General features: G+C 58.9%; 2 protein-coding genes and 1 long non-coding RNA gene across 4 annotated transcripts in view; 2 read left to right on the forward strand and 1 right to left on the reverse strand.

Moving 5' to 3' along the window:
- Positions 1–12,510, forward strand: RNF40 (ring finger protein 40). Of its 2 annotated transcripts, none has more exons than XM_008175493.4 (20): positions 1–124; positions 1,007–1,219; positions 1,469–1,636; positions 2,131–2,296; positions 2,483–2,716; positions 2,818–2,939; positions 3,106–3,252; positions 3,499–3,573; positions 3,902–4,021; positions 4,465–4,644; positions 4,928–5,063; positions 5,396–5,517; positions 6,625–7,058; positions 7,145–7,262; positions 7,749–7,898; positions 8,060–8,272; positions 9,545–9,670; positions 11,380–11,520; positions 11,611–11,712; positions 11,865–12,510. In XM_008175493.4, the coding sequence occupies exons 2-20, from the start codon at positions 1,088–1,090 to the stop codon at positions 12,039–12,041; spliced, it is 3,063 nt and encodes a 1,020-aa protein (XP_008173715.1). In that variant the 5' UTR covers positions 1–124; positions 1,007–1,087; the 3' UTR covers positions 12,042–12,510. The 2 variants fall into 2 exon arrangements, with proteins under 2 accessions (XP_008173715.1, XP_042699661.1); XM_042843727.2 differs by having other exon boundaries at positions 33–120.
- On the reverse strand, positions 11,193–15,784 carry LOC122172515 (uncharacterized). The gene is made up of 3 exons (XR_010600921.1): positions 15,645–15,784; positions 13,741–13,820; positions 11,193–11,685 (listed from the first exon to the last, which is right to left on the reverse strand). It is a non-coding gene; the product is annotated as an uncharacterized LOC122172515 (long non-coding RNA).
- LOC103306737 (zinc finger protein 345-like) overlaps positions 12,662–19,611 on the forward strand; it is a 15,939-nt gene continuing 8,989 nt past the window's right edge. The window contains exon 1 of the mRNA XM_065594461.1: positions 12,662–19,137. Within this exon, the coding sequence (XP_065450533.1) occupies positions 18,800–19,137 (338 nt within the window). The 5' untranslated portion in view covers positions 12,662–18,799. The remainder of the gene's footprint in view (positions 19,138–19,611) is intronic.

Here is a 19,611-nt window from a genome sequence, read left to right on the forward strand (position 1 = left end):
CCGCGCATGTGCATCGCGAGGTAGCGGGCGGGTGTTGGGAGTGTCAGGTCAGCGCGTGCGCAGTGGAGTGGCTGGGGGGTGGGCCTGGCGAGGGCAAGCCGCTGGGAGTGGGAGCGCGAGGCAGGTGAGAGCGGCGAGGGGGGGGCGGGTGGGAGTTGCGATGAGAAGTGGGGTGGCGGTGAGGGAGGGGCAGGCAGTGAAAGTGGCAAGGGAGGGAGAGGTTGGGAGGAGAGGTGGGGGAGGGGAGGGAAAGGGGGGTGACAGGTGGTTGTGGGGGCAGGCAGAGAAAGTGGCAAGGGGGGAGAGGTTGGGGGAGGGTGGCAAGGGGGGGCAGGTGGAAGTTGGGATGAGAAGTGGGGTGGTGGTGAGGGAGGGGGAGTTGGGGTGAGGTTGGGGGCAGGCAGTGAAAGTGGCAAGGGGGGAGAGGTTGGGGGAGGGTGGCAAGGGGGGGACAGGTGGGAGTTGGGATGAGAAGTGGGGTGGTGGTGAGGGAGGGGGAGTTGGGGTGAGGTTGGGGGCAGGCAGTGAAAGTGGCAAGGGGGGAGAGGTTGGGGGAGGGTGGCAAGGGGGGGGCAGGTGGAAGTTGGGAAGAGAAGTGGGGTGGCGGTGAGGGAGGGGGAGTTGGGGTGAGGTTGGGGGCAGGCAGTGAAAGTGGCAAGGGGGGGAGAGATGAGGATGGGGTTTGGGATGAGAGGTGGAGGAGGGGAAGGGGGTGACAGGTGGGGGTAGGCACTGAAAGTGGCAAGGGGGGAGAGGTGGAGATGGGGGGAGGGTGGCAAGGGGTTGGGTGGGTTGGGATGGCGTGGGGTGGGCTGAGAGTAGCCTATTGATAGCATTAAGGGTGTACATCAGGTTGGGGTTTAAGGGGTGCCATGGAGTTGGGGAGGTGAGGGGTTTGGGGATAGCAAAGGGAGATGGTGGGGGGGTCGGGTAAGAGTCCGGGGATGTGGGGGGCAGAGATGATAAGGGTAAGGAGGTACCTGACCCCTCTCTGTTTCCCTTCCAGGTGAGGCGCAACTCCTGGGCTGACCCCCGCCGCCCTCTCCCCATCCCCCCGCTGCTACCAGAGACCCTGGCCAGCGGCGCCATGTCTGGGCCGGGGAGCAAGCGGGCGGCTGGGGATGGGGGATCAGGGCCCCCTGAGAAGAAAGCCAACCGTGAGGAGAAGACGACCACTACCTTGATCGAACCCATCCGCCTGGGGGGCATCTCCTCCACGGTCAGTGCCTGGGGTGGGGACTGTTGGGGGCAAGGGGAGCACTTGGGGAGTTCAAGAGAAACTGGGAGCATGGAAGGGATTTGGGAACCCTGATTGGGCAGGTGAGGATGGGGGGGATGCTGGGTGTAATTTGGGGAGGGCAGGGTGTGGGGTTGGGAAGTGGGTGGGGGTCCCTGGGGAGGAGGCAGCTGCGGGGGTGTGGCAGGGAGCCGCTGCTGACCCCACCCTGTTGCCCCCCCCGCTCCCCAGGAGGAGATGGACCTGAAGGTGCTGCAGTTCAAGAACAAGAAGCTGGCGGAGCGGCTGGAGCAGCGCCAGGCCTTTGAGGATGAGTTGCGCGAGCGCATTGAGAAGCTGGAGAAGCGCCAGGCCACAGATGATGCCACCCTGCTCATTGTCAACCGTTACTGGAGCCAGGTGAGGCCCCTGCCTGTCCCCCGGCCATGGCCCTCTCCCCACAATCTCTCCTGCAACCTCCCCCAACTCTGCATTCCACTCCCACCCCTCCTCCCATCCCAGCCACATCCCTCTGGACAATGCCTCATCTCCACCGCGATACCCCTGCCACGCATCCCCCACCAGGCCTTGTTGCTTATCATCATCTGCAATTGGAGAGCCACCTCTCTGGACCCTCCCAGCGACCACAACACGCTGCCTGTGGTGAGACCTTGGCCTGCTGTTCTCTAGTGGGGTTGAATGATTGGGGACTGGGAGCCAGGATGTCTGGATTCTTAGCTCTGTTACCACAGTCTTCCTCTGTCCCTCCCAGAAACCTTCCTCTTGGGTGTATGTCGCCCCCAGTCAGTGGATGCCCAAGGCCGGGGGGGGGGAGAGCACAGGTGTTATTTCCTCTCCCAGGCCTGTGCTGGGCTGACCCCTCTCTTCCCCCCCCAATCTCCATCTCCCCACAGCTGGATGAAAATGTGCAGGTCCTGCTGAGAGGCTATGATGGGGACTGTGAGCCCCCACCCCCTGCAGCCCCTTCTCCCCCCTCCGCAGAGGAACCCAGGCCAGAGCCAATGGGACCGGACCCCGAGAACACAGTCAGCCCTAGTACTGAGGGCCCAGATAGGACAGGTGAGCATGGAGAGGTGCCAGGCTGCAGGGGGCGCTGCACTGGGGCAGGGGGGTTCTGTGGCTTGGCAAGGAGGCGCCACTCTGGCGGGGGTTCAGTAGGGCGAGGGCGCTCAGCGGGGGGTGCTCTTCCCTCGCAGTGATCTCAACCTACCGCTAAACCCTTCTCCGTCCTCCCCACCCCCACAGAAACGGCCCCACCTGTTGCGACCCCGTCTGCCTCCTGGAAGGCCGGGGGGCTCCTGCTGAACGAGCCGGCCTTGTCATTCCTGGCCACGCTGGCCAGCAGCAGCAGCGAGGAGATTGAGCTGCAGCTGCAGGAACGCATGGAATTCTCCAAGGCCGCCGTGTCCCGTGTGGTCGAAGTCTCCAACAAGATCCACCGGCGCACGGAGGAGCTGTGCCAGAAGATCCACGCCCGTGGTGAGCCGAATGCCGTGGGAGCAGAGTGAGATCTAGGGGGTTAGAGTTGGGGCGCTGGGAGTCAGGACTCCTGGATTCTCAGAGGTGTGACTCCTTTTCAGCTGACTTGGACCAGTTGGATGAGGCGTTGAAGTCCTTGAACAAAGAGCTGATGAGAGAGAATCAGCGGCTGCAGGACTTGGCGATGCAGCTGCAGGAAAAACACCACAAGATCTCGCTGGAGGTACGAGCTGGTTCTCAGGGCAGAGGGGCTGGCTGGCTGGCTCAGGGGTAGGGAATGAGTCACAGGGCCTTTCCCATCTGGGGGCACCGTCTCTGACCCCAGGGTCAGGGGCTATCTGGCCTGGAGTGGATCCAGCCCCGCTCATCCGTCTCCCTTCCTGGCGCAGTACACAGAGCTACAGGACAAGGTGACGTCGTCGGAGACCAAGGTGCTGGAGATGGAGACGACGGTGGAGGATCTGCAGTGGGACATCGAGAAGCTGCGCAAGCGCGAGCAGAAGCTCAACAAACACCTAGCTGAGGCGCTGGAGCAGGTGACCTGTCCCCGTACCCAAGGCTTCCCTCTCCTCATCCTCCCCGGCCCCTTCCTGTGTCTCACTGCTCCCATCTGGCCCTGTTGCAGCTGGAGCCATAGTTTCTCCCTGCCATCTGGGTCCCACTCCCGCTCTCCCCCTCATCCCCTGTATCTGGGGCTCGCTGCCATATGTGCCCATTCCTCAGACCACTTGGGAGGCCTGATCGGCGAGGGGGTTGCTGACTTTCTTTCTGGCCTTTTGCAGCTGAACTCCGGTTACTACGTGTCAGGCAGTTCCGGGGGCTTCCAAGGCGGGCAGATCACGCTCAGTATGCAAAAGGTGAGGGGGCAGGGGGAGCTGGGGACTCGGGAGGGGTGGGGATCTCTGGCATTGGTCAGGTGGAGGTAAGGGTCCCAGTGGGTGGGCTCCCAATGCAGAGTGGGGCGGGGGTCTCTGGCAATGGGATGGGGAAGTCCTGGTGCAGGGAGGGGTGGGGGAGTCTGACCCTGAGGTTGGGGAGCATCTTTGTGCTGGGAGAGGCGGGGGTCTCTGGGGTGGGGTCCTGGTGCAGGAAGGGGCGGGGTTGTGAGGGTGGGGTCTCGTGGCACATGCTGAGGCAGCCCCTGGGTGGGGGTCGGCCTCTGTCATCGGAGCCCTGTGTCGGCAGTTCGAGATGCTGAACGCGGAGCTGGAGGAGAACCAGGAGCTGGCCAACAGCCGCATGGCTGAGCTGGAGAAGCTGCAGCAGGAGCTGCAACAGTCTGTCAGGACCAACGAGAAGCTCAAGGTAACAAGGTGGAGGGTGGCGCCCCCTGGAGCCAGGCTGGGCAGTGGGGTCTGGCCGGGAGGGGTGAAGGGCAGCTGGCTGGGAGGGGTGGAGGGTGGCAGGCTGGGCGATGGAGCCTGGCCGGGAGGGGTGGAGGGCGGCAGGCTGGGCAGTGGGGTCTGGCCGGGAGGGGTGGAGGGCGGCAGGCTGGGCAGTGGGGTCTGGCCGGGAGGGGTGGAGGGCGGCAGGCTGGGCAGTGGGGCCTGGCCGGGAGGGGTGGAGGGCGGCAGGCTGGGCAGTGGGGCCTGGCTGGGAGGGGTGGAGGGCGGCGCCCCGGTGCCAGGCTGGGCGATGGTGCCTGGGCAGCAGGGGTGGAGGGCGGCGTGCCAGGCGTGGGGGGAGATGTGGGGAGGCTGGCTGGGGTGGAGGGCGGTGCCTGTGGCAGTGACGCCCCGTGCCCCTAGGTGGCGCTGCGGTCGCTGCCCGAGGAGGCGGTGAAGGAGACCCTGGACTACAAGGTGCTGCAGTCGCAGTTCTCTCTGCTCTACAACGAGAGCCTGCAGGTGAAGACCCAGCTGGATGAGGCGCGCGCCCTGCTGCTCACCACCAAGAACAGCCACCTGCGCCACATTGAGCACATGGAGGTGAGGCTGGGGGGAGGAGTCACAGTTGGGGCGGGGCCTCTTGGGCGGGGCGGGGCCTGTGAGAGGAATGCGTCACACCTTTTGTGCATTGGGTGGTTACCGTTCTGAAGGGCCTGTGCCAGGTGGAGGGGTGCTGTTTGTGGTTCAGAGCCTCATTATATTGGGATGTACCACTCTGGCGGGGGGTGGAGGAGTGCTTACCATGCTGCCTAGAGGGAAGCCGACTGGGGTTGGGGGCGAGTGATTCCTCCCCGTCTCTCACCCTCCGCCCGCCCTGCTGCAGAGCGACGAGCTGAACCTGCAGAAGAAGCTGCGCACGGAGGTGATCCAGCTGGAGGACACGCTGGCCCAGGTGCGCAAGGAATACGAGATGCTGCGCATTGAGTTCGAGCAGAACCTGGCCGCCAATGAGCAAGCGGGTGAGAAAGAGACGCTTCCCTGTCCCCCCCATGCCCGGCCCCGTGGTACGGCCCAGCATGGTGTATCGCCTGGCCCCGTGTGCAGCTCCATGGTATGGCCCTGCGCGGAGTGTGCTCCTCCCCCACGGCAGTGCGCTCTTGGCAATACCCCCCGCACTCAGTGCAGCGAGCTTCCTCCCAGCGGTGCCCTGGTGTGGGCTGCTGCCCTGGCATTGCTTGCCAGAATCTCTGCGCTGCAGTGAGCTTTCTCCCCACCAGTGCCCTGCCGCCAGCCACCTACCCACCACGGCAGATGCCCCCCGTCATCACCCCGTGTAACCCTGACCCCTCAGGTCCCATTAACCGGGAGATGCGCCACCTGATTAGCAGCCTCCAGAACCACAACCATCAGCTGAAAGGAGACGTGCAGCGATACAAGCGCAAGCTGCGTGAGGTGCAGGCTGAGATCAACAAGGTGAGAGATCCGCTGGGGACGGTTGCACTCAACGATCCACTCTGGGTGAGGGGAGGGCTTGACTGGAGGAAGGGCAGGGAGGGATCCATTTGCTGCTTGGCGTAGAGGCAGCATTTAGGGATCTGTTTTGCAGGGGGGGGCGGTGTTTAGGTATCTGCTCGAGAGGTAGAAGGGATCCACTCAGGGAGGGGCAGGTGGCATTTAGGGATCTGCTCTGAGGGGCAGAGAGATATGCACTTGAAGTGAGGGGCTGCATTTAGAGATCCACTTGGGGCGGGGAAGGATCTACTCTAGGAGAGGGGCTTGCTTAAGGCTCCATTTGTGTGGCCACAAGGGATCTGTGGGGTGCGGGGTTTAGGGATCTACTGGGGGATCAGGGAGGGATCTGTGGGGGGAGGTGCGGGGTTTGGGGATCTGGTTTGGGGGGCCAGGGAGGGAATCTGTGGGGGGAGGTGTGGGGTTTAGGGATCGGCGTCTGTGTGTGTGGGAATCTGTGGGGAGAGATGCAGGGTTTAGGGATTGTCTTGGGGGGGCAGGGGAGCGATCTGTGGGGGAGGTGCGGGGTTTGGGGATCGGCTGAGGGGGTCGGGGAGGAATCTCTAGGGGAGGTGTGGATTTGGGGATCGGCTTGGGGGGGACTGGGGAGGGATCTGTGTGGAAGGTGTGGGATTTAGTGATCGGCTGGGAGGGGCCGGGGGGGAGGGATTGGTGGGGGAGGTGCGGGGTTTGGGGATTGGCTGGGAGGGAGCGGTGGGGGAGGTGCGGGAGCTAGTGATCGGCTGGGAGGGGCCGGGGGGGGGGGATTGGTGGTGGAGGTGCAGGGTTTGGGGATAGGCTTGGGTGAGGTTAGGTATTGGCTGAAGGGGTCGGGGAGGGATCTCTAGGAGAGGTGTGGATATGGGGATCGGCTTGTGGGGGACTGGGGAGGGATCTGTGTGGAAGGTACGGGGTCTAGTGATTGGCTGGGAGGGGCCGGGGGGGGGGGATTGGTGGTGGAGATGTAGGGTTTGGGGATCGGCTTGGGGGTGCGGGGAGGGATCTGTGGGGGAGGTGTGGGGTTTAGGGATTTGCAGCCCAGGGGTCTCACTCCCCGTCTCCCTCACCCAGATCCGGATGCAGTCAAGCGGCTTCCCCTGCGGCTCAGCTGTTCTGCCCCCCGCACCTGGGCCGGAGGAGCCGGTGGGCGTGGCCCCGGCCGTGGTGGTGAAGGAGGAGGAGGGGGGCGCGCCTGCCCTAGAGGTGAAGAAGGAGCCGAAGGAGGCAGTGGCGGCTGTGGTGAAGAAGGAGGAGGTAGCGCCCTTGCCCGAAGGGGGGGTGAAGAAGGAGGAGGAGGAGCCGCTCCCACCGGCTCCCCAGCCGCCCCCCCCGCCTCGCATCAAGGAGCCGCCGGAGCGCCCCAAGGGAAGCCGCGGGGGGGACCGGGAGCGCTCGCGGGACCGCGACAGGGACGGCTCAGCACGCGAGCGTGACCGGCAGAAGAGCAGCGATGACCCCAAGAAGAAGGACTCAGACCTGCTCAAGCAGCTGCGCGTTGAGCTCAAGTGAGAGAACTCTGGGGCGGGGCGGGAGCTGGGGGTGGTCCCAGGCTGGCGGTGGTGTGCAGGGCCCTGATTCCTCTCCCCACCAGGAAGGCCCAGGAGAGCCAGAAGGAGATGAAGCTGCTGCTGGACATGTACAAATCAGCCCCCAAGGAGCAGCGGGACAAGGTGCAGCTCATGGCCGCCGAGAAGAAGACCAAGGCCGAGGTGAGTGAGACCCTCGCGGGGTGGGGGGTCTGGAAGGTGGGTCTATGGGTGGATGCAGATTGAGGGGTAGGGACGCCTCACTCTCTGTATGGGCGGATATGGGACAGTGACCCCTGTCTTTCTGCACCCAGCAGGCAGAGGAGCTGGGGGTGGTGTTTATGGGGCTGACACCATATCTCTATCCCTTGCAGGTGGAGGAGCCGGGTGGTGGTTATGGGGCTGTGACCCCCGTCTCTCTGCCCCCTGCAGGTGGAGGAGCTGGGGGGGGTGGTTATGGGGCTGTGACCCCCGTCTCTCTGCCCCCTGCAGGTGGAGGAGCTGGGGGGGGTGGTTATGGGGCTGTGACCCCCGTCTCTCTGCCCCCTGCAGGTGGAGGAGCTGGGGAGTGGTTATGGGGTTGTGACCCTCGTCTCTCTGCCCCCTGCAGGTGGAGGAGCTGGGGGGGTGGTTATGGGGCTGTGACCCCCGTCTCTCTGCCCCCTGCAGGTGGAGGAGCTGCGAGGGCGGGTGCGGGAGCTGGAGGAGAAGGAGAAGAAGGAGAGCAAGAAGATGGCGGACGAGGACGCCCTGCGCAAGATCAAGCTGGCGGAGGAGCAGATTGAGCACCTGCAGAAGAAACTGGCTGCTACCAAGCAGGTACCGGGATGAGGGCGTGGGGGTGGGGGTGGTTAGTGGCGGGAGGTTCCCCTGAATGGGTGGGAAGGGGAGATCTGGCAGGATTGGGGAAGGCTCCGGGGGTGGCACTGGGCAATGTGGCAGAAAGGGTCCAGCCCCCCTGACCTCATGCCCCGCCGCAGGAGGAGGAGGCCCTGCTGTCGGAGATGGACGTGACGGGCCAGGCCTTCGAGGACATGCAGGAGCAGAACATGCGCCTCATGCAGCAGCTGCGTGAGAAGGACGATGCCAACTTCAAGCTCATGTCCGAGCGGATCAAGTCCAACCAGATCCACAAGCTGCTGCGTGAGGAGAAGGACGAGCTGGCGGATCAGGTGCTGGCCCTCAAGTCACAGGTAGGGGGCGCTGCAGGGAATGGGATGGGGGCTCAGGAGTAGGGTTGCCAACTGTTTAATCACACAAACCCCAACACCCCTGCCCTGCCCCTTCTCCGAGGCCCCACCCTGCTCACTCCGTCCCCTCTCCCCCACCCTCTCTCATTTTCACCGGGCTGGGACAGGGGGTTAGAGTGCATGGGGGGCGGGGGGGGGGGCTGGGGTGTGCTGGCTCTGGGCTGGGGCCAAGGATTTGCAGTGTGGGAGGGGGCTCCGGGCTGAGTCTGAGGCAGGGGGTTGAGGTGCAAGAGGGGCTGCGGGGAGCAAGCTCTGAGAGGGATTTTGGCTGCTGGAAGGGGCTCAGAGCTGGGCCAGAGGCTTGGGGTGCGGGAGGGGGCTCAGGGCTGGGGCAGGGGATTGGGGTGTGGGAGGGGGTGAGGGGTGCAGGCTCTGGGAGGGAGTTTGGATGCAGGAGGGGGCAGGGGCTTGGGGTGCAGGAGGGGGCTCTGGGCTTGGGCAGGGGGTTGGGGTGCAGGAGGGGGTGTGGGGTGCTGGCTCTGGGAGGGGCTCAGGGCTGGGGCAGGGGCTTGGGGTGCAGGAGGGGGTGTGGGCTCCGGCAGGGCAGCACTTACCTTGGGCAGCTCCCAGTGGGCAGTGCAGCGGGGCTAAGGCAGGCTCCCTGCCTGCCCTGTCCCTATGCCACTCCCGGAAGCAGCCGGCATGTCTCTGTGGCCCCTGCGGGGGGGCACCAGGGGGCTCTATCCTCTGCCCCTGCCTGCAGGCACAGCCCATGCAGCTCCCATTGGTCGCAGTTCCCGGCCAATGGGAGCTGTGGAGTTGGCGCTCGGGGCAGGGGCAGCGCACGGAGACCCCCTGCTCTCCCCGCTCTAGGGGCCGCGGGGACATGCCGGCTGCTTCTGGGAGCAGGGCGGGGCCAAGGCAGACAGGGAGCCTTCCTTAGCCCTGCTGGACCTTTAACGGCCTAAAATCTCCCTGTTTGGCTTCAGTAGCCTCCAGAGATAGAGCCCTGATTCCGGGGGACTCCCGGCAAAACCGGGAGTGTTGGCAACCCTAGCTCAGTAGGGGGCACTCTCCCCTCACAGGCAGTGTGTGCCTCAGTGCGGCACTAGGGGGCTCTGGGTTGCACAGAGCAGGATGGGGGTTCAGCAGGTTGGGCCTGTGCAGTTGGGTGGGGTTCATTAGGGGGTGCTCTCCCCTGGCAGGCAGGGGGCGGGGGCAGCTGGCTGGCTGCGAGTCGGCAGGCGGTGCTCTCCTGACCAGGCCGCGTTGCAGGTGGACGCCCAGCTGCTGGTGGTGCAGAAGCTGGAGGAGAAGGAGCGGGTGTTGCAGGGGAACCTGGGCACGGTGGAGAAGGAGCTGACCCTTCGTAGCCAGGCCCTCGAACTCAACAAGAGGAAGGTGAGTTATGGGGCAGGGCTGGGGACCTGGGTGGGAGGGTTGATGAGGGGCATCCATGGCGGGAGCGGCTCCTTTGGATACACAGGGCTAGTCCACAGGAGAACCCTTATTTCTTGGCTAAGCCTTGAAGTTGGCATTTTCCTAGGGGGAGCTCCACAGCTCTCCAGGGCTGGGCCTAAGGGCTCCGGCACTCCCTCTTCTTCCTACAGCAGGTCTGCCTGAGGTCAGGCGCCTGCTCCGAGCCCTTTGCCCTCTCGAGAGCCATGCGGCCTGTTGCAGCCAATTTAGCACCCGTTGGTCAGCTGGGACCCGGCGTCAGAGAGGGTTGGGGTCCACGCAGGAGAGCCACCCTCCAGTCAGCGTCCCTCCTAGCTGGACACCCATCGTCCGTCTCCTTGAGCTCTGTGTGTATGTGTGTGAGCCCAGATCTTCACTCTGCTGCCTCAGCCCAGCCTTCTCCCACTCAAGAGTCCCTCCTGTTCATAGGTGTGGATCCCAGTGTACCTGATCTCATCCCAGATGCTTGGCCAGGCCTCATTCCCCTCTCCCCTAGGAGTCCCCTGCCTGGTTCCGCTCAGCGGGTGGGGAAACTGAGTCACACACGGTTATAAAAATATGACAAATATCCCCATGTTTGTTGGGGATGCTGCTGGAGAGAAGCCCACAGCTTCGGGATGGGTTCTGTGGCTGGAGCACTACTGTGGGGGGGAAACTGGCAGTGCTGTGGGCTGTTCCCCAGGGGGAGCATAGGCGCCGACTCCCCACGGAGAAAAATTAGTGGGTGCTGAGCACCCACCAGCAGCTCCCCGTGGCCCCACCCCACCCTCCTGCTCCAGCTCACCTCCGCCTCCTCCACGAGCGCTTCGCTGCGTCCTGCTTCTCCCCCCTCCCTCCCAGCGCTTGCGCCGCGAAGCAGCTGTTTCGTGGGGCAGGGAGGAGGGGGAACGCGGCGCACTGGGGGAAGATGCGGGGCGGGGATTTGGGGAAGGGATCCAATAGGGACAGGGAGGGGGCGGAGTTGGGGTGGGGACTTTGGGGAAGGGGTTGGAATGGAGGCGGGGCCATGGGCGGGGAAAGGGTGCAGTCGGGGCAGGGCGAGGGTTGGGGAGGGGGCACAAGCACCCACCGACGCCGGAGAAAGTTGGTGCTTGTGATTGTGGGGAATCTTTCTAAGGTGTTTCACTGCACATGCTGTAGCTTTTCTTAAAGGAATCAGAGATCATTACACTTCTGTCCTAGCTTTTAGATCTAATTTGAATAGATTTAATTAGTTATTGTCTGTTTTTCTTTTTTTTTCTCTCTTTCTTTCCACTTCCCCTTCTCTTCTTAATTTGATTTTATGCTGGCCACATTAGACTGTTAGACCCCAACCCTGCAGCCTACTGGAACACCGTACAAGATTCCAACCCACCTTACCATTTTCACCGTGAATAGGATCACTCTGGATCTGACTGTCATTTATACTAGACCCTTTTAACTACTTTGGAAGTGTAAAGGGGCATTACAGTGGAGATAAATATAATTTAACTTACACCACTTTTAATGTAATTTAATTTGACACCCATTTTACACTGAATGATGTAAAATGGCCTTTGTGTAAAAGAGAATCAGTTTCCTTTGTTTGTTTCCATTACATCATTTGTATGTATCAGTTCTCAGGCACTGCTCAGGGGGAAGCTCACAATGATTGACATTCCCTCCTCCCACAGGCGGTGGAAGCGGCTCAGCTGGCCGAGGACCTGAAGGTGCAGCAGGAGCACGTTCAGTGCAAGCTGAAGGAGATCCAGGCCTGCATGGCCGAGAACCGCGCTGCCAAGGAGAAGGAGTCCTTCAACCTCAAGAGGGCCCAGGTAGGGGGCAGGAGCCTGTGGGTCATACTGCGGGGAGGGGCAGTGGAGGGCCTGGGCCCTCTTGCTGACTGGATCTTCCCTGCACCCCAGGAGGACATCTCCCGGCTGCGGCGCAAGCTGGAGAAGCAGAAGAAGGTGGAGGTGTACGCCGACGCTGACGAGATACTGCAGGAGGAGATCAAGGAGTACAAGGTGAGCAGTGGGCAACTGGGGGAGGAGGGGGAAGCCTGGCATTGGGGTGGGAGGGGCAAAGCTAGGGGAGGGGGCTGTGCTCAGGCTCTGCGGGTGGGGGGAAGGGACCCAGCCCCCCCACTAACAGGGTCTGTGCCCTCCCTGCCCCCTAGGCCAAGCTGACTTGTCCCTGCTGCAACACACGCAAGAAGGACGCGGTGCTCACCAAGTGCTTCCACGTCTTCTGCTTTGACTGCGTCAAGACGCGCTACGACACCCGGCAGCGCAAGTGCCCCAAGTGCAACGCTGCCTTCGGCGCCAACGACTTCCACCGAATCTACATCAGCTGAGCGCCTGCAGTCCCCCTTCCCAGCCCATCCCCTAGCCCTCCGTTCCACAGCTCCCCCTCCAGCAGCCACAGGGCGGTCCCCTCCCTCCTGCCCTCTGCAATCCGCTCAGCAGGTGCTGCCAGGATTCACTTGACCCATCCCTGTGCATCCCACCCAAGTGATGCCTGATCCCCTGAGGATCTGCTCCTCCCCCAGGCTCTGCTCCGTGCTCACTCTGGGTTCTGCAGGGGGCTGGTCTCCTCCCTCTAATATTTGAACCCCGGTGAGAGCCCCGTTGGGCCGAGAGGATGCCCTTGGGGGTGAAGGGTCTCAGGGCAGCATCTGACTGTGGGGGGAGGGCAGCACGGAGGGGGTGGGGGGGTGGGGGGGACGGACTGTTCATTCTATTTGGATTTTATTTTATTTTTAAATACTATGTTTGGTTATGTGGGAAATAAAAATTGGAGAGTCCCACCGGGGCCAGATCCTCCAGCCTGGGAGCGTCTCTATCGGTGCTTAGGGAGGGGAACGGGGGAGGACCACAAACACGGGGCTGTGGGTCACACAGGAGGCTTTCACGGTACATTTACACTGCAGGTAAAATCCTGCGGCTGGCGCGTGCCAGCTGGCTCGGGCTGTGGGCTGTTTAATGGCAGCGTAGAGTTCCAGGCTTGGTCTGGAGCCCAAGCTCTAGGACAGGGGCGGGCAAACTTTTTGGCCTGAGGGCCACATTGCGGTTGCAAAACTATGGAGGGCAGGGTAGGGAAGGCTGTGCCTCCCCAAATAGCCTGGCCCCTGCCTCCCATCCGCCCTCTCCCACTTCCCACCCCCTGACTGCCCCCCTCAGAACCCCCGACCCATCCAACCCCTCTGCTCCTTGTCCCCTAACCGCCCCCTCCCGAACTCCCTGCCCCTAACCACCCCCGAGACCCCACCTCCACCCCTGCTCCCAGTCTCCTGACTGCTCTGACCCCCTAACCACACCCCCGCCCCTTGAAAGGCCCCCGGGACCCCACGCCTATCCAAACCCCCCTGTTCCCCATGCCCTGACCCCTATCCATACCCCCACCCCCTGACAGGCCCCTCGGGACTCCCATGCTTATCCAACCCCCACACCCTGACCGCCCCCCCAGCACATCTGCCCCATCCAACCACCCCCTGCCCCTTATCTAGCCCCCCGGCCCCCTTACCATGCCGCTCAGAGCAGCATGTCTGGCAGCTGCCTGACCGGAGCCAGACACGCTGCCGCGCTGCTCGGCAAAGGCGTGGCTGCGGGGGAGAGGGGACAGCAGGGGAGGAGCCGGGGGCTAGCCTCCCCGGCCAGGAGCTCACAGGCCGGGCAGGACGGTCCCATGGGCCGGATGTGGCCCGTGTGCCGTAGTTTGCCCACCTCTGCTCTAGGACCCTGTGAGGTGGGAGGGTCTCAGGGCTTGGGCTGCAGCCCAAGCCAGAACATCTACACCACAATTAAACAGCCCTGCAGCCCGAGCCAACTGGCACGGGCCAACCACACGTTTTCAACTGCAGTGTAGATAGACCCTTCGACTCATAGGTCTTAAGGCCAGAAGGAACCATTGTAATCATTGCTTGTATAACAGGCCAGAGAACTTCCCAAAATAATTCCTAGAGCAGAGCTCTTAGAACAGTATCTCATCTTGATTTAAAAATGGTCAGTGATGGGAAATCTGCTAGGCCCCTCGGTAAATTGTTAGTTACTCACTGTTTAAAATGCACACCTTTATTCCACTCTGAGTTTGTTGAGCTTCAACTTCCAGCCATTGGACAGTGTTAGATCTTCCTCTGGTAGAGTGAAAAACTCATGATTAAATATTTGTTCCCCGTGTGGAGGTACTTACAGACTGGGATCAAGTCCACCCCTTACCCTTCTCTTAAGTGAAATAGACCGAGCTCTTGAGTCTGTCGCTAGGAGGCAGGTTTTCTAATCCTTTAATCATTCTCGTGGCTCTTCTCTCACCCATCTCCCATTTCTCAACATCCTTCTTTAATTCTGGGCACCAGAACTGGCCACAGGATTCCAGCAGCAGTTGCACCAGAGCCAAATACAGAGGTTAAATAACCTCTCTGCGCCTACTCGCGATTCCCTTGTTTACGCCCCCAAAGATTGCATTAGCCCTTTGGCCACAGCGTCATCCTGGGAGCTCCCGTTCAGCTGATTATTCACCAAGATCCCCAAAACTTTCTCAGTCCCTGCTTCCTAGGATAGAGTCCCCCATTGTGTAAGCGCGGCCCCCGTCCTTTGTTCCTATACATTTACACTTGGCTGTATTAAAACACACATTGTGTCCAATTTACCAGCCGACCCAGTCGCTCTGTCAGTGACCTGTCCTCTTTATTATTTCCCACTCAATTTTTGTGTCATCCGCAAACTTCATCAGTGATGATTTTGTTTTCTTCCAGGTCACTGACAAAAATGTTAAATAATGTAGGGCCACAAACTGATCCCTGCGGGACCCAGTGGAAACACATCCATTCAATGGTGTTTCCCCATTTACTGTTACATTGTGAGACTTACCAGTTAGCTGGCTTTTAATCCCTTCAAGGTGGGTCATGTTAATTTTATAGCGTTCTAGTTTTTTAATCAGGATATCATGTGGTACCAAGTCAAAGGCCTTACCGAAGTCTAAATATATCAACACTATTGCCTGTGTCAGTCACACTTGTCATCTCATCCAAAGTTACGAAAGTTTGACTGGATCTATTGTTCATAAACCCATGCTGCTTGATATTAATTACAGTGCTTTCCTTTATTAATGGAGTCCCCCAACAGCTGATCTATTATCTTCAGTGGGATTGAGGTCGGGCTGACAGGCCTATGATTATCCAGGTCATCCTGGTTACCCTTTTAAAATATTGGCAAAATTTTTGCGTGTGGTCAGCCAGGGCACTGCCAGGCGGCAGCTCATGGCTTTCATACTCCGGGGGAATGGGAAAGGGGTGTCTCCTTTTCTAACCTGTCACCCAGCACTGGAGAGTTAAGAGCTGCTAAGATGGAAGGGTTGTCCCATGACCCCAGAGCCTTCATCCCGCCAGTGAAATTTAAGGGGAATGCTGCATCCCATCACCCTCTTCGCTGCCATGATGGCTGAGAGGGGTTGGGGTGGAGACCCTGTCCTTGGGCTGGTGCTGCTCCATTCATGTGGCCCTGCTCCCCTCTCAGAACTGGGGCAGAGAACCCCGGAGTTGAGTCCCAGCCCCCAATCCACTAGGCCCCACTCCCCTCCCAGAGCCATAGATAGAACCTGGGACTCTTGACTTCCTCCCAGCTGACTAAACCTCATTCCCCTCCCAGAGCTGGGGATAGAATCATAAAAATGTAGGACTTGATAGCTCATCCAGTCCCGTGCACTGAGGCACTTTCAAGTATTATCTAGACCGTTCCAGACAGGTGTGTGTCCAGCCTATTCTGAAAAATCTCCAATGACGGAGATTCCACACTCTCCCTTGGTAACCTGTTCCAGTGCTTAACTACCCTGACAGGATGTTTTTCCTAATATCTCACCTAAGTCTCCCTTGCTGCAATGTAAGCCCATTAGTCTTGTCATGTCCTTCGTGTATAAGGAGAACAATTTGTCACCCTTCTCTTTGTAACAACCTCTTACATACTTGAAGACAGTTGTCATGGTTCCCTTCAGTCTTCTCTTCTCCAGAAAAACTCAGTTTTTTCAGTTGTTTTCTAGACCTTTAATCATTTTTGTTGCTCTCCTCTGGACTCTCTCCAATTTATCCACATCCATCCTGAAATGTGGCGCCCAGAACAGGACACAATACTCCAGTTGAAGCCTAATCAGCGCAGAGTAGAGTGGAAGAATTACTTCTTGTGTCTTGCTTACAACATCCCTGCTAATACATCCCAGAACGATGTTTGCTTTTTTTGCAACAGTGTGACACTCTTCGACTCATATTTAGCTTGTGATCCACTATGACCCCCAGATCCCTTTCTGCAGTACTCCTTCCTAGGCAGTCATTTTGTATGGGTGCAACTGATTGTTCCTTCCTAAGTGGAGTACTTTGCATTTGTCTTACTGAATTTCATCTTATTTATTTATTTCTACAGTTTGTCATGATCATTTTTAATTCTAATCTTATCCTCAAGTGCTTGCAACCCCTCCCATCTTGGTATCATCTGCAAACTTTATAAGTGTACTCTCTATGCCATCGTCCAAATCATTTATGAAGATATTGAACAGAACTGGACCCAAAACTCATCCCTGTGGGACCCCGCTTGATATGCCCTTAACAAGTCAGAGTCTGGTTTGCCAACCAGTTGTGCGTTCACCTTATAGTAGGTTCACCTAGGCTGTATTTCCTTAGTTTGCTTATGAGACGTTCATGTAAGACAGTATCAAAAGCCGTACTAAAGTTGAGATATGTGACATCTACTGCTTTCCCCTCCCGATCCACAAGTCTCGTTATCCTGTCAGAGAAGGATATTAGGTTGGTTTGATATGGTTTGTTCTTGACAAATTCATGTTGACTGTTACTTATTACCTTATTTTCTTCTAGGTGCTTACAAATTGAGTGTGTGTTTGCTCCATTATCTTTCTGGGTCCTGAAGTTAAGCTGACTGGTCTATAATTCCCTGGGTTGCCCTTATTCCCCTTGCTATAGATAGGGATTGTATTTGCCCTTTTCCAGGCCTTGGGTCTCTCTCCCATTCTCCACGAGTTCTCCGAGATAATTGCTAACGGCTCAGAGATCTCTTCAGCCAGTTCCTTAGGTATTCTAGACGGATTCCATCAGACCCTGCTGACCTGAAGACATCTAACTTAATTCCCAACTTGTTCTTTCCCTATTTTAGCACAGATTCTACCCCATTTACACTGATGTTCACTACGTTAGACATCCAGTCACCGCTAACCTGTTTGGTGAAACCTGAAACAAAAAGGGCATTTAACCCTTTGGCCATTGCTGCGGTTTTTTGTTATTGTCTTTCCCTCTTCATTGAGTAACGCGCCTACCCTGTCCTTGGGCTTCCTCTTGTTTCTAATGTATTTGTAAAATGTTTTCTTATTACCCTTTATGGCCCTAGCTAATTGAATCCTGTTTAGTGCCTTGGCCTTTGTCACTTTAGTCCCTACATACTCTCATCCTTCGTAAATTGACCTAGTTTCCTCTTTTTGTATGACTCTTTGTTGCGTTTCAGGTCTTCGAAGATCTGGTTAAACCAGGGTGGTCGCTTACCATACTTCCTTCTCTCCTTAGCCTGGGGATGGTTTGCTCTTAATAATATCTCTTTAAAAAACTGCCAACTCCCCTGCACTTGTTTCCCTTAGACTTGCTTCTCATGGGCTCTGACCTGCCATTTCTCTGAGTTTGCTAACGCCCGCCTTCTTGAAGTCCATTGTTTTTTTTTATTCTGCTGTTTTCCCTCCTACTATTCCTTAGAACCATGAACTCCATCTTTTCATGATCACGTTGACCCAATCTGCCTTCCACCTTCAAATTCTCAACCAGTTCTGCCCTGTTTGTCAGAATCCACTCTAGGACAGCCTCTCCTCTAGTCGCTCTCTCCACCTTCTGCAATAAAAGTCTTCTCCAATGCAGTCTAAGAACTTGTTGGAAAATCTGTGTCCTGCTGTACTTTCCCAACAGCTGTCTGTGTAGGTGAAGTCCCCCATCACCACTAAGGTCTGGTCTACACTACAGACTTCTAGCGGTATAATTTCATCGCTCAGGGGTGTGAAAAATCCACACCTCTGAGCCACGTAGTTACACCAACCTAACCCGCCGTCTACACCGCACTATGGCAGAAGGAGAGCTTCTCCCGTCGACATAGTTACCGCCTTTTGGGGAGGTGGAATAACTACGCCGAAGGAAGAGCTCTTTCCTGTCATCTTAGAGTGTCTTCAAGTGCTACACCGGTGCAGCGTTTTAAGTGGACGTTTGCCCTAAGGCTTGTGTTTGGGATGATTTTGTTAGTTGTTTAAAAAAACCCTCATCCACCAATTGATGGTCCCTCGTAGACCCCTACCATGACCTTACCCTTATATTTTACTCCCTTTATCCTTTCCCAGAGCTTTTCAGCAGTCTGCCTCCCTTCTCGTTCAATCTCCGTGTAAGTGTATACATCTTGGATATTCAAGGCAACCCCTCCTCCCTTTGTTCCCCTACCTGTCCTTCCTGAACAAGCTGGACCCGTCTATACTAATAGTCCAGTCATGTCAATTGTCCCACCAAGTCACTGTGATGTCAGTGATGGCCTAAGTGTGATTATTCACTAATAGTTTTAGTTCTGCCTGTTTATTCTCCCTACTTCTAGCATTAGTATACAGCCATCCAAGAACCCAGGAGTCTCGACTCCCAGCCCTCCTGATCTAACCCACTAGACCCAGAGCTGGGGAGCCCTTGAGCAACAGAAGGTGAGTGGCTGAAGCTCTGCTCCTAGTCTCCAGCTGGTTTCTGCTGTTCCATGAACCCCCAGGGGCTATGGATGAAAACTTCAGGATTGACTCAGGTTTCAGGGGCCAGGCTTATGCAAGGCCTCAGACCGCCACCAGGGGCTGCTGCAGCGAGTACACAGCCCCCCCTAGTGGCGCATTTGGGGCCAGCCCTGACTGTGAAGGGAGAGCGCCCCCTACTGCGCCCCCCACCCTCGTTCCCCGCCGCTCGGCACGGCGCCCCCTTAGCACGGAACTGGGGCCAGCTCGGACTGTGAGGCCCCCTCCTGCGCCCTCACCCCGCTCCTACCCAGATCCAGTGACCCTGCAGCGCGTAGGGGCTGGGGGTGCAAGTAGCCCCGGGTTTCAGGACACGTGTTAATGCCCCTGGCTCTCCTCTCAGCTGGGCTGGGGGCAATCGCACCCCCTCCCCATGGGGCGATTCCTAGGCGAGATCAGGAACTATTGCAAGGAGGGGACGGAATAAGGCAGGGACCTTCCTGTTCCCAGCAATCCCCCCGGCTTGTGTTGTGTTGTGTGTGCGCCTGGCAGCTGGGAGGGGAGCGCACAAAGAGACCCGCCGCCGGCCACTGCTGCCGCGGGGCCGCGTCTCCGGCTGCAGCCCCGGCCCCGGGAGGGGATCGCCCCGGCCGGGCGCTGAGCGGGGGCGAGGAACAGCAGCCGAGGCAGGAAATCGCTGCCCGGAGGCAGCGGCCGCGGTGAGGAGGGGATCGGAGCCGAAGGGGGCTGGGACCGGAGAGATCCCCCGCCCCCGGGCAGCGGCGGGGTGGGGCTGGGGAAGGGAATGATGCTAGGCCCGGGGGATCTGGCCACAGGGGTCCCCGGGAGCAGAGGAGAGAGCGCTGCGATGGTTGCAAAGCCCCCCGGGCATGTGGCCCTAATTCCAGCTGGAAATTGTATTGTGTTTCAATAACTCCCCAAGGCCTGTACTGAATGGTGCAGAAATGGAACCCAGGAGTCCAGGGTGTGGGGGGTGTCTGGGTGTTTAATCTTCTCCCCCGCCCTCCTGGTTCTCCGGGCCCCAGAGATTTCTGTGTTGGTGGTGTTCGCCTCCTGGAATTGGCATGTGTTGGGGGTAGCGGGGTAGGGGCTGGCTGAAGGTTTGAGCATCCAGGGGGTGGTTTGAGAGAAGTGCCTGAGCTGGAAGGGGCAGCCCAACAACTTTGGCATGT

Source organism: Chrysemys picta, chromosome 4 (assembly GCF_011386835.1).
Source record: "Chrysemys picta bellii isolate R12L10 chromosome 4, ASM1138683v2, whole genome shotgun sequence".
In the NCBI taxonomy this organism is placed as follows: Eukaryota; Metazoa; Chordata; order Testudines; family Emydidae; genus Chrysemys; species Chrysemys picta.